Source organism: Neltuma alba, unplaced genomic scaffold (assembly GCF_004799145.2).
Source record: "Neltuma alba isolate B1F8T4 unplaced genomic scaffold, ASM479914v2 tig00013180_pilon, whole genome shotgun sequence".
Taxonomy (NCBI): domain Eukaryota; kingdom Viridiplantae; phylum Streptophyta; class Magnoliopsida; order Fabales; family Fabaceae; genus Neltuma; species Neltuma alba.
Genome location: NW_021637490.1, coordinates 1 through 14,250, shown reverse-complemented (window position 1 = coordinate 14,250; position 14,250 = coordinate 1). Strand labels below are relative to the sequence as shown.

Sequence of the window (14,250 nt, the reverse complement as noted above, 5' to 3'; positions counted from 1 at the left end):
ATTCTTGCCATGGTCAAGGCAGCTCTAATCTATTTTACTGCTGCCATCTTTGTAAAAGGTTGATGGACGATTTGCCATAGCTTGATACGTCAATGTTATAATCAAGGTTGCTTCTACCAGTATTGCGTCCTGAAATAGATGCGATACATTGCTCTTCACTTTTTTAGATGCTTTAGTGTCATCACTTCCCTCTCCCTCAATGTTTATATGACCTTCCTCTTTTATTTCGTCACCCTTCTCATCATCTTCCTTCGGTATCTCTAATACCTGAGACTGTTCCTTTGCTGCTGCAAGGTGATAGGTGCTCTTGCCATTTTGGTCCTGTGCTTTCAACAGTGTCTGGAAATTTGGAAGCCTTTTGATCCTCTCCGCTAGCACTTTCACAGCTTCAAATTGGTTAGCCTTCACTGCTAAATGAAGAACAGTCTCTCCTTTTACTGTAACTTGTTCTAGGCACTGAGGATATACGCTGATTAACTCTTCCATCACCATGATCTTGCCTTTCTGTGATGCAAAGTGCAGGGAGTCCAGCCTTCTTCGTCCATCATCATCAAGATTTGCCTTCAACAGCTCCCTCACTGTCTCAACATGACCTTCAAAAGCAGCCAAGTGCAGTGGGATCATACCTTGTTTGTTTGTCTCTATGGCTAATGAAGGCATTCGAGTCACAATGTGGTTCACAAAATCTGTTTTCCCAGATCGTGCTGCGACATGAAGAGCTGAATCTGCAAAATGAAGTGAACATGATTTCTGCAGTATTTGAGGATCCTCCTTCAAGAGGTTGTGCAGTGTGGTAACATCTCCATATATTGCAGCTTTCACCTACCTCTGGTCCATGCCCTTTAATTTGCTGCACAAATAATCACACTTGTTGCTTTGTTTAATCTCCTGCCTCTGCTCCTCTGTATTTATAACTTGACAATGGCACCGCTTGTAAATTAGTCAAATCAGGTATTATGTTAAGAACCAGGAATAGTAACGTATTTCTTAAAATGTGGGATAAGACAAAGATTTCATTACATTATATGCTAAAGTAGATTCATTGGCTATGATCGTTCACGTTGTTGGAGTAGATGCATTGTCATCCATCCTTTGGCGTCATTTGTTTTTGCTAATATGGGAATTAAGAAAAGTGCAGTAACTAAACATGCATAGCGCATTGCAAAATAGAGGGTATTATAGTAGAAAGCAGTGAGCAAGGTACTATAACACAACATGTGGAGCAGCGTGAGCACTCACACAGGGAATACTCTTGGGCCCCACAAAGTGGTAACCACGACGTGGATTGATAGGAGGAAGATCATAGAGTTGAACAAGAAAGCCAGCAGAGCCGAACAGTCCTTCAGGTTTTTTAGGCTGCTTTGTGATCTTTGATTCCCTTCATGGGGAAGGCAGGCCAGTCTATTTTAGTGCTGCCATCCTTGAAAACGAGTGATGGAGGATTTGCCATGGCTTGGTATGTCAATGTTATGATCAAGGTGGCCACTACTATTATTGCATCCTCCTGCAGCAGCCATTCATTCGTCTCCTCTTTTTCAGAAGCTTCACTGCTACTCCCCTCCCCCTCCACGTTTATCCGACTTTCCTCTCTTATTCATCTCCCTCCTCCTCATCTTCCTTCAGTACCTCTACTACCTGCCACAGTTATTTTCCAATCAGCATAATAGTGAATGTCATGAATTCACAAGTGAAGTGTACATGGTTTATAGGTTCAAGGAACTCCCCCGTCTAATAGGCTAATTGTTTGGGATTAGGCTTTCCTTTAAACTTTTGTTGATGAGATGCACAAATTATACTTTTCTTAAAATATATATATATTGTCACGCCCCAAAAATTAAGGGGTAACCGGCACGAAATATTAGAACTCATATTCCTAAAGCCTTGAAACTTCTCAATAAGCATTCCATTTAATCATTGTAATACCAATCACAATATCCAGATTAATATAACAATCTTAAAAATGCATATACTATTTATAATTTACATAAATAAACATATATATAAATCTCCCAAAAGAAAATTAAAAATCTTGCCTATAGACTTCGTGGAGCACCTAAAGTAAGATTTACAAAATAGATATATACGAGTTTAAAGTCCCCCCCTACATTAAGTTAGGAATCTTGCAAAAGGACACTTCATCTATAACCAAGCAACACAGTCCTTCAATGATCAGCAAGAGGAACATGGCTATACTAACTGAAACCAAAATATTTTATTTCAATGAATAACATCTCATTTATAAAATATGATAAAACAAATAATGAAAGGAAACATCATGCAGATGCAGTCCTGTAAAATAAATGACTTATCAATACTTTAATTTCTGAAAGAAATCATTAAAATGTAAATATATATATATATATAACACTTTTAACATACAAAATTAACTAACCAACCTATTTATGAAAGCAAATCGTAAAATAGTGTGAAAAACCCTTTTTGGACTGAGGACTTCAACAGAACGAGCAACAAGTGTGGACACACAGTCCATGAGGGCAAGTAACCAACAAGTACGGCTAAAGCCACGAATACAAACGTGGGAACGATGCCCATAGATATCAAGCGAGCTCAAAATGACCATGGCGCACCATACAAGCGCAGCCAAAGCCACAAATAACAAGCACAATAGAAGCCACGAATATAAGCGCAGTAGAAGCCACGAATACAAGCGCAGCCGAAGCCACAGATAACAAGCGAGCTCGTTATTAACCATGGCATGCTAAGGACTAACAGTCTTGTTGTTAGCAACCAGCATTCTATGTACAGTCCTCACAAAAACATGTATAAGCATGCATCGGATCAATTTACCATAAAAAAAACAGAAGATATCATCTCTTTTTTTTTATAATGAAATCTCAGAGAATATTTTATAACAAATGATCCCAGCATGAAAGTTTGCAAATAATATTTTCAAAACTTTTCTTTCAAATGCTATCAATCAAAGAAAAAGAACTCCTTTCAGAAAACATTGTATAGGGACATTTTCAAAATATATAAACCATGTTTACCTAAAAGTTTCAAAGAATATCTCAAAAGCTTTTCTTGTCAATTCCAAGTTACTTGATGGAACAATTGGAACAAAATAATTAATAATGAATGAAGTATTCAATAAAATGATATTAGAAAACTTAATAGTTTAATTAATTAAAATATAACCTACCGTAGAGATGTTATTGTATCAATTATTATGGGATGCTATTCACGTACGTGTTGCACTCCAAAAGTAAAGTATAACTTACTTTTATTTATTTATGCAATATGATCAAATCTCCATACCCTCAAGCCCCGGACATAAAAATATCGATCTTTCAATTTATAATTTATATAAAATTCTCATAATATATCATTTAATAAGATTGTCCATTTTCATGTTGCATCTTATCCGTACCTCAGTTTATCTCAAAGCAAAAGCTATTTTCATTTCTTCCCATATATTATAAAACTAAATTCTTCTACAAAAAGTGTGTCTATTAATTCATGCTCATAACCTTATAATCAACATTTTATTGTTCTAACTTAAACTTATATCCTCTAAATTATTTATCAATAAATTCAAACAGTTTCAGCAAACACCACCATCTCTTAGGTATCTAAACAGTGGCATGACATTGACAACTAACAAACTTAGCAATTAAATTATAATTTAATTTCCTTCCTAACAGTAACATAAAACTCCATAACATCCAGATTTTCTATATAGAGGAGCAGCTCCTTAAACCGCATTACAAAAAAAAAAATCTCCAGATCGACGATATATGATGCTAAACCGAGACCGAGATAGAGAGAGAGGGCTGCCTGCCTGCCTGGCTTTTCGAGACAAAAGCACTCATAGGAATGGTGCTAATTCCTATGTTCCTTCTAGTCGTTTCTCGTTTGGTTTCGAGAGCCTCCCCCTCCCCGTCCCTTACTCATCTTTTGAATGAAAGCCGTCATCCTGGATTTTTTTTTGGGGCTACATAAATTATTAGAAAAATTTCCTCGGGTCTCTATAAATCTATAAAAATGAAAAGCCTGGATAGAAGCACAAACAAAAAGAGAGAGGAAAAGTAGAAAGGGAGGAGGAGACTAGCCTCAAGACTTCCCACTGGACGAGAGGTGCACCTAACCCACCTACCCACTCACTCATCCATCACTGTGTTCAGCTGACTTGCTTGCACCGAGAGACCCCTGTTGTATTGGAATTAGGCGCCCATCTTTTTTTTTTTTTTTTACTGTTGTCAACTAATCTCTTCAATGTTCGATTATACTCTGTTAGAACAGTTCTGTGAATGCTACTCTGATCTAAATGGTCCTATTCTGTGTCCTGTGCTAGGAAGCATTATTCCTCTTTTCATTCCAAATTCAAGAATACGACCGATACGATTGATTGGTCTGTGTGCCTCTCTTGTTACTCTTTTGTATTACCCTGTTCCTCGGATACAATTCGATCTTCTAAGGCCAAATCTCAATTTGTGGAAAGCCTTCGATGGCTTCCTTATGAAAACATCAATTTTTATTTGGGTATAGACGGTATCTCTTTATTCTTCGTGATATTGACCACATTTCTGATCCCTATTTGCATTTTAGTGGGTTGGTCTGGTATGAGAAGTTATGGGAAAGAGTATATTACAGCATCTCTAATTCGTGAATTTCTGATGATCGCCGTGTTCCGCATCCTGGATCTTCTACTATTCTATGTTCTTCCCGAAAGCGTGCTAATCCCTATGTTATGCGGAGCTGAGGATCTTCTATTTGCTGGGATAAAGCTTTTCCTCTGCAGGGGCCTTGTGCAGTAAACCCCCTACAGGCGGTCGTCCGTCGTCGTGAAGTAGTCCCCGCAAAGCTTTCGAGAAGAGGGGTAGTCTTGTGCGTAAGCATAGCATTTCTGGTCGAACCCGCCCAACCCAACTAAGATGAACCGAACCTGACAGACATATCTTTTTCCTTTTGTTTGGGATGGTACTCCGAGTAGTGGGTGCCTCGTAGGACCTCAACCCGCCTACTCGGGTCTTGTATGGATATGCAGGAAGGGGTGCTCCCAGGTGTGTGCAGGGGTTGTGTTTGGTCGCGAGAATGGATTCCTCGTCAAGGCTGTTTGGGGGGTGTGGACATACTTGCGTGAGTTCTGGTAACTGCTACAAGGGAGAAATCGAAAGGAAACTGTAGCCAACCAGGGATGGATGTAAACTCGTAAGCTACCGAGGGCAGGGATAATCATCCAGGTCTTATTGTGAAACAAAAAAGCTGCCCCGCCACAGCAGGCGGGTTGGTTCCTCTGTCGTGGCCGGGGACCTCTTAGTGAGGAGACCAACGGACAAGTTGCTAAAACAAAAGGGAGGGGAGGATCGACCCATTCAGTATAATTCCGAAGAAAGACTGTTGGCAGCAGGTGGAGACATTTCTTTGGCCCCCAGAAATGCGGTCAGGGTTAAGCTTGGTAGAGGGTTCGAGAATAGGGCAGGGTCCTTTCTTTAAGATTCAGATAAGAAAAGAGTTCCAAACCTTTATGCATGCACCTTCGTACTAAGGGTGTTCATGAAACCCAGTAATCCGGTATGTTTGTCCAAACCTATCAAAAAAATACTCAGCCCAGTCCAAAAAATATAGCCCAAAGAAAACAATAGACATTTTCGGGCTGGGCTATTCATGGGCAGGGCATGGGCATGGCATGCAGCCCTGCTCATTTGGCCCTGCCCGAAATATATATAATTATTTATATTATAATATATATTTTTTCCAGAATTATAATATATGTAAAGCAAATTTAAAATACTATATTTCATTATACTTTACTACACAAAATAGACATTACTCCCTTATATTATTAGATTTTATATTTTTAAAGTTCTAATTTAAAAAAAAACATACCACCTTTTTTAACTTTTTTAAATTATCTTGCTATGTACTATAATTATCTTTTAACTTTTATATGTTGATACTACTTCATATACTATGAAATGATACTAATTATACTAATTTGAATGTCACATCGATCTCTATAAATTATATTAAACTATAAGTTAATAATATAATTGAACATGTTAATATAGCTTGTATTTTTTATATGTTTTGTTATTTTCTCAACTTTGTGGAGGTTGATGTAAATCATTTGGACTTCAAGACTTTAATTACAATTCTTTTTATTGTCTTGTTTTTAATAAATTATGGATATTATTAAATTCTTAAAGCATGGATATCTGTTAAGACATACAATAGTTTCAAGACTCAAGTTATAAATTTGGATAAGTAAAGCTCGCCCTGTCCAGCCTGCAATAGCCCAGCCCAAAATAGCATGGGCTTCTACTGGACAGGACCAGGTACCGGACTGCATTTTGCATTCCATTCATTCTTCGGGCTGGGCATCGGGCAGCAGTCCTGCCCTGCCCAACCCTGTCCATGCACACCCCTACTTCGTACAAGTGCTGCATACAAGTCCCTGCCAGCATAATTGGGAAACAAAAACCAATTGGAGCCGCTCACATCACAGTAGTAGTAGCGTAAAGCCGTAAGTCGGGGGGCGGCCATAACATAAGGCTATTACTTTCACATCTCTCTCTCTATATCTACAGATAGAGAGAGAGATATATATATATGCTGCGTGAGCAACCCGACTGTGCGTCATATGTGCTCTACAGGCTGCACTCCATCTTTCTCCCAACGAGCCCTTTTTTTTAATTTGAAGACAGGCAGTTTGAAAGGCATGGTTTTCAGTATGTCTTCAGATAGGGCCCCCCACTAGTCCGGCTTGCTAGTGAGCGGTTCTTTCAGGCGAGAAGCGGGCCGGGCCTGTAGGGCGGGCATCTCCCGCAACGCAAGCTGCATTGTTCGCCCCCACCCGAGAAGCATCCCATGGAAACCAAATAAAAATCATAATCAATCCAAAATAATATCTAAATTACCCTCCACTATCAAAATAGCGTGTAATCATATGTCTAAATGAACCTTTGTCCTTTAAAGCAATTTATCGAACACCTTAGTGGATCTTAAAATCATTTCAATGGATCTTAAAATCATTTCATATAAAGCAAGCATCTTAATTCACAGGCCAATAACTGTAACTTCCCAGCACCCTTATAATCCGAGAAAATTTCCTTAAGCCCACTCTTTTATTGAGTTCGTAATGCCAATCACAATAAGTGGCGTTAAATCAATCTCATGCCTCATAAAATTTTACTGCAAAGTATTATAAAATACCTATTTATATAATCCATTTTCTCTTAGACATTCTAACAAACATATTGTGTGCAATCATAATCAAATGAGCTCATCAATCATCTCAGTCTACAATCTTTACTTGCCCAAGCTCCCATCGTCATCTCTTTCTACATCAGGCCACCCAACTCAACTCCAATTAGATAATGAAGCACAACACATTCCCAAACCCACCATGACAGTCACAAATTTGAGGGAGAGGAAAGAGTTTCCAACTCACCCAAAGAGAAAAGTTCTCTCCAGCATACGGGCAGAAGAGATAGACAAAACTCCCTTAATCAAGCACAGCAGCAGTAGAAGCCAAAACGAAAAGAAACCCAGAAGAACCAGAGGAGAAAAACAGGGGAAGAAAGAGAATTCGCACGATCAACAGCACCCCACTTCAATTCTACATCATACCGCAACCAGCAAAGAAGAATCAACCACGGATTGCTTCTCTCCCAGTGATGGCCAAGGAAAAACGTAGAGAACGAGTGGCAGTGGGGTTTCCACTCTCCAGACATCCTGAGACTTCTTCCTCCCTTCCGTAAACACGATCCCAATAGAATAAAAATCTATTTTCAGCAGGGCATTAAGGTAATTCGTAATGTGGAAAGGCAAAATGAAACTCAGATCTTGAAACAGGATGGATTCGTGCTCTGAACCTCCAGCACCTTTCATAGCTTCTAATACCACCAACCGCAAGTTTTTCTTTAACAAATTGCAATCAGTAATTAAAATATTAAATTATTAATGACCTTATATTTTCATACTTACTATTTTTGTTTCTATATTTATTATTTTCTTTCCAGGGCTATTACATACACACACACACCTGCAACTGTTTCTTTGCCGCTGCAAGTTGATAGGCACTCTTGCCTTTTTAGTCCTGGGCTTTAAACAATATGTGCAAATTGTGACGTTTGATGCTATCCGCTAGCACTTTCACAGCTTCAAATTGATTGGCCTTCACTGCTAAATGAAGAACAGTCTCTCCTTTTGCCGTCATTTGTTCCAGGCACTGAGGACATTCGCTGATTAACTCTCCATCACTCTGATTTTGCCTTTCTGTGATGCACAGTGCAATGGACTCCAGCCTTCATCGTCCTTCACAAGGCACTGGTTCACTCCATCATCATCATCAAGCTTTGCCTTCAACAGCTCCCTCACTGTCTCAACATGACCTTTGGAAGAAGCGAAGTGCAATGGGATCATACCTTTCTGGTTCGTCTTTGTGGCTAATGAAGGCATTCGGGTCACAATCTGCTCCACAAAATCTGCTTTTCTGTATAGCGCAGCAATGTGAAGTGGTGAATCTGCAAAATGAGATGAAAATGCTCTCTCCATTATTTCAGGATCTGCCTTCATTTGTGCAATGTGGTCAGATCTCCAACTCTCGCAGCTTTCACCAGCCTCTCATCCATGCCCTCTTACTTTTTCCTTTTAATCTACAACCACCGCTCTTCCTCGACTTATCTAAGTTGCTCTGCTATATTTATAACCTCACTATATGTTGTTGTTACTGTGTTAATTATTTATTCCTTTTAAGGATGCACTAATTGATTCATTCATTCATTTTTGCTATCTAACTCTCTCCATAAGGGCCTTTTCCCCCTTACTGACCGACTTTAACTTTTTCAAAAAGAGAAGACAATCAATGTTATGTTTCAATTAATAATTAACTAAATGTGAACTAACTTCAATCTTTATTATAAAAACTAGTTAACTAATTTGAACAGATTAAAAAAACTAATTAAATTAGTTATTTGTAATAAATATGTGTTATCTTTCTTAAAATATCCATGATAATCAAATGCATTGGATAGAACTACTATTATTACAAGAACTACTTAAAATAAATAAATATGAAAGATAAAGTATATTGTAGTCTTATATTTAAGATCAAAATAAAAATCAAATAAACTTTTATATTAAGAATCGGAGGGAGTATTACTTTTTGAAACTTCATCCATAAAACGACCTTATTCGTTCCGTAACATTTAGCAACTGACCGTTACGGTGGCTCATATCTTGAATAATTATATATATGAAAATCCTTGTGACTTTTTTTAATAGAAAATAAATGCGAATGCGTTGCATGGTAACAATAATCTTCATTTGCCAACTAGTGATGTGTTGGGTATTGACATGGCGTGAACTAATTGATTTCATTAGTCTGCTAAAGAACTTGGTTGAGCTGCAATCCATTAATTATATTGAAAATCAGAATAATAAATCTGATCTACTACGTGGCCCAAAATGTTAATTATAAGCATGAAGTATAGATCGCTTAACATATATTATTGAAAGTGTGCTATATTATCCAATAGTTATGCAGAGGTAAAAGAAATATTCATTTTTTTTTAAGGGTTAATATAAACTTTAGTCCCTCAAGTTTACATTTAATTTGATTTTAGTTCTTTAAATTTTAAATTATAAGTTTTGATCCTTTAAGTTTTTTTTTTTTTAATTTAGGGTTAAATACAAATTTTGGTCCTTTAAATTTGGGCCCAATTTGGCATTGGTCCCTGAAATTTAAAATGTGTAGTATTGGTCCTTCAAATTATGTCCATTTTAGACCGTTAGTCCCTAGCATCTTGGCACCATTAAATTTTGCTGACGCGGCATTAACACCGTTAACTGATGAGTTGGCATGTAGGTGGCATATGACTTAGACATGGTATTGGTCCCTCAAATTTAGGGCCATTTTGATATTGGTCCCTGAAATTTAAAACTGATAATATTGGTTCCTCAAATTATATATGTTTTTGGCCGTTGGCTCCTGATAGCTTGAAGCTGTCAAATTTGTCTGAGTTGGCACTAACTTTGTTAACCTATGATATGGCATTTGGCTTGGCAACTAAAGCTTGATGATGTGGCATGAGCAATGGAAGACTATGGTCGAAGATAACCTATGCAATCTGGGATTTACTTTTGTCAAAACACAAAGCTTCTGTTCCTATATTAGTGTGGAGGAAACACAGTGCATTCTCAGCTAAACCTTCTACCTCCTCTGTTACCTTTGGCCAAAAGGGTGACTTAACAGTTCATGAGAAGAATAAGCCAGTTTCAGATACAAAACCACCCCCAATAAAGCCATCTTCTTTTAATACAGACGATGATGAACCTCCCAAGAAAAAAGAGAAGCCCATCACCAGAGTAAGAAGCTTGAGAAGAAGTAACAAAAACCTCACCAGCAACTCCAACAAGAAGGTAGGCACGACCAGCCAGCCACCAGAGCCACCGAGACCAAATAAGAGCAAAGCAGAGGGTTCTACATGAACAGATAAAAAGAGGAGGGCCTAAAGCTATCAGCGACCAATGGCCAAAAACAAATATAATTTGAAGGACCAATACTATCAATTTTAAATTTCGGGGATCAATACCAAAATGGCCCCAAATTTGAGGGACCAATACCATATCCAGGTCATATGCCACCTACATGCCAACTCATTGATTAACGGTGTTAACACCACGTTAGCAAAATTTAACAGTGCCAAGATGCCAGGGACCAATGGTGTGAAACGAACATAATTTGAGGAACCAATACCACACGTTTTAAATTTCAGGGACCAATACCAAATTGGACTCAAATTTGAGGGATTAAAATTTGTATTAACCCTTTTATTTAAAACATTAGTTCCTATAACCCAATAAAAACTTGGATCATTTTATCCCTAGAAGGATCAAAAACTATAGTTTGAAATTTGGGGGACCAAAACCAAAATAAAGGCAAATTTGAGGAACTCAAAATGATATTAACCCCCTTTTTTTTTTAATCATGTACAGGCAATATAGAATCTTAATGACCATAAGATCGAAAGAGACAGACTTGATGAGATATTAAATGAAAGTGAGAGACGGACTTAAAAAATAGTTGGACACAAATAGATGAATGCTGATGCTCTATGATCTTGTATATTTGCCACCCACAAATTCATTTTTAGCTAGTCGGTGTAACTAGGCATGTGCTATTTTTAGAAAACGAGGTAAGGTAAGGGATAGAGACACAGAAAGTGAGAAACATTATGGTGAAATAACTTTGTATCATGTTGCTGGCTTTTAACAACTATGAGACGCATACCGCTATACGAAGTGCTTCAGCTGCCACTCTTTCCCTCACAAAGTGATAATCTAGGCCCGTGTGTTTTTCTCTAGAATGAAAAATGGGTTTGCAGCAAGATAAGTAGCTCCTAAATTGTCAGAGTAGAGCATGGGAGCTTGAGGGAGAGAGATGTGCAATTCTCCAACTAAATTCTGAATCCAAATGAATTCACCGGTGGCATTGTCAAGAGAACAGTACTCTGCTTCAGTATTGGACCGGGAAACGGTTGGCTGCTTCTTTGAACTCCAAGATATCACATTGGGACCAAAATAGACAATAAAACCAGCGGTGGATCGAGAATCTACTAGACAACCGCCCCAATCTGCATCAGAATAGACCTCCATAATGGGTAGAGTTTTAGATACAGCAGCGAAAAATAGGGAGAGGTTACTAGATCGTTTGAAATGTAACCCAAAGTGACAAGTGGCACAAAGATAATGGAGAATTCTCTTAACAGCAGTCCAGTGACGCTCTTTGGGTTGGTGCAAAAATTGACACACACGGTTTACAGCATGAGAGAGATCAGGGCAAGTGAAAGACAAATATTGGAAACTACCCACTGTGCTGAGGTAAAACGTTGGATCAGGAAAATCAGGGCTAGTAGCATGAGCTTTGGTATTGAATACCATAGGAGAAGTCATGGGATGAGCATTGACCATATTAGCACGCTTCAAGTGGTCAAGAATTCTTTTATTGAATCATTCTCTTCGCATTCAGTACAGAGTTAATGCTCATATGCAAAAAACACACACACAAATCCCATGAAAGCAACAAGCATACTTAAGATATGGGTACAAAGAAAGATTTGAGCATGTTACATGCATCCTCTGATGCCATTTATTTTCGCTAATATGCAAGCGAAACATGGTAATTATGAGTGGTTCTGGGTTATTTTTCATTCTTGTGAATAAGAAGAGGAAAATCACTGAAAATACAAAGGGAATTGCAAAATATACCGCATAATAGTAGAAAGCCGTGAGCAAGAAACTATAACACAATATGAGGAACAACATAAGAAGTCGCACAGGGAGTCTAATGGGACCCTGCAAAGTGTTAACCACGATGAAGATTGATGGGAAGAAGATCAAGGTGTTGAAAATCATGAACAATAAAGCCAAAACGGCTGGACGCTGCTTGAGAAATTTTAAGAGGCCTTCTGATGATCTGTGATTCTCGTTGCGGCGAAGGCAGCCCCGGTCTATTATAGTGTTACCATCTTTGTAAAAGGTTGATGGAGGACTTGCCAAAGCTTGGTATGTCAATGTTATAATCAAGGTGGCCGCTACTAGTACCACCAACATAAATAGTCAAACATGTATATTGATGAATGCACAATTATATACTACCTCTCATCCTTAATATAACAGCAAGATAAACTGATTGAGGAGATTAAAGAAATTAGTTAAGTTGATTATTTATAACAAGTGGGTTTACTTCCCTACACTATCATTTTTAATCATGTGTAATGGAAGTAACTCTTGGTAAGAGTTTTTTATAATCAATAAGGATATTTTGGAGAAAAGGTTTATAAATTAAGAGATAAAATGAATTGAAATCTTATATTTAAGACAAAATTCAGCCACCTACTAACTCTTATGTTAAGGACTGGAGGTAATATTTCTTAATACACATATATATACACATACCTTCAATTGTCTCTTTCCCTTTTTAGTCCTACCTTCCTAGGCTTTAAGCACAGTGTGCAAATTGTGATGTTTGATGCTGTCAGTTGGCACTTACACATCTTCAAATCGATTAGCCTTCACTGCCTAATTAAGAACAATCTCTCCTTTTGCTGTAACTTGTTCCAAGCACTGAGGACATGCGCTCATTAATTCTTCCATCACCCTCATTTTGCCTTTCTGTGATGCACAGTGCAGTAGAGTTCAGCCTTCTTCGTCCTTCACAAGGCACTGATTCACTCTGTCATCACCAAGTTTTGCCTTCAAAAGCTTCCTCTCTGTCTCAACATGACCTTCTAAAGAAGCCAGGTGTGGTGAGATCATACCTTGCTGGTTTGTCTTCTGTGGCTAATAATGGCATTTGAGTCACAATGTGGACATGTGGTTAAGTGAATCTGCTTTCCCGACAGTACTGCAACATGAATCTGCAAAATGAACTGAACATGCTTTCTCTAGTATTTGAGGATCCTCCTTCAATAGGTTGTGCAGTGTGTTATCATCTCCACCTCCTTCAATAAAATTTTCTTTGCTAGATCATTTGGTGAGAAATCTGATAGTTTAGTTAAATTGGTAAGAAGTAGTAAAAAAATTTTTTTAAAATATTATTATGGAACGTCTCATTCAGCACCTGTTATGCTCTGAAAAGTATAACTTATCTCTATATGCAACTCTAGATTCTATATATAATCCCCAATCCCCTACACCCCTTAAACAAAGGCATTAATACTGAGATCAAGATTTTGTTTTTTTATTGAAAGAAATTTCATATGATCTCATTTCATAGAACTTTTTCATTATACTTCATGATGATCCTTATTCTTAGGTTTTGCAGTCCTCAGCATAATAAATTTCATGAACCATCTTAATTTGCAACCATTTAAAGTAGTGAGAAAACTTGAGTCTTAATCCCTTTTTATGAAGAGTAAAGTACAAGTTTGAATAATGAGAGTTTTAGTACTCATAACTATGTACTATTAACCCATAAGCTTGGGAAGAACAACTTCCACATTTCCTTTCTTCAAGTATTTAATCAACCACATCATGTGCTTTCCAACAATCCATTTATTAACTCAAAAATTTACTTCAATTAAATTCCTCTTATCACAAAATTTCACAAACACCTTATGACATAAATATTGGCGGCAGCACCTGCAAAATAAATAGTTAATCTGAGTCACGTCCTAAGGACGCTATCCTTAAGAGCTATTCCGCAACCACCCGTAGATAAGGATGCGGCACTCCCAGGATTAAATGGATCCTTCCTATAAAAACAAGGTGAGCAGAACAGTAGAA

The 14,250-nt window shown here is 37.7% G+C and overlaps 2 protein-coding genes across 2 annotated transcripts; both read right to left on the bottom strand.

Moving 5' to 3' along the window:
- Nucleotides 1-24: 24 nt before the first annotated feature.
- Nucleotides 25-1,517, bottom strand: LOC114735186 (ankyrin repeat-containing protein BDA1-like). Its single transcript, XM_028922862.1, has 2 exons — nt 1,430-1,517; nt 25-725 (listed from the first exon to the last, which is right to left on the bottom strand). The coding sequence occupies exons 1-2, from the start codon at nt 1,515-1,517 to the stop codon at nt 25-27; spliced, it is 789 nt and encodes a 262-aa protein (XP_028778695.1).
- Nucleotides 1,518-8,208: 6,691 nt separating this feature from the next.
- Nucleotides 8,209-8,538, bottom strand: LOC114735185 (26S proteasome non-ATPase regulatory subunit 10-like). Its single transcript, XM_028922861.1, has one exon. The coding sequence runs from the start codon at nt 8,536-8,538 to the stop codon at nt 8,209-8,211; it is 330 nt and encodes a 109-aa protein (XP_028778694.1).
- Between the last annotated feature and the right edge of the window lie 5,712 nt (nt 8,539-14,250).

Excerpts from the sequence above, each read along its gene's own strand:
- LOC114735185 (XM_028922861.1), bottom strand. The coding sequence starts at position 8,538 with ATGAAGGCAGATCCTGAAATAATGGAGAGAGCATTTTCATCTCATTTT.
- LOC114735186 (XM_028922862.1), bottom strand. The coding sequence starts at position 1,517 with ATGGCTGCTGCAGGAGGATGCAATAATAGTAGTGGCCACCTTGATCAT. Across the intron at positions 726-1,429 it reads TGGCAAATCCTCCATCACTC|ATTCAGCTCTTCATGTCGCA; the intron begins GTTTTCAAGGAT and ends TTCATTTTGCAG.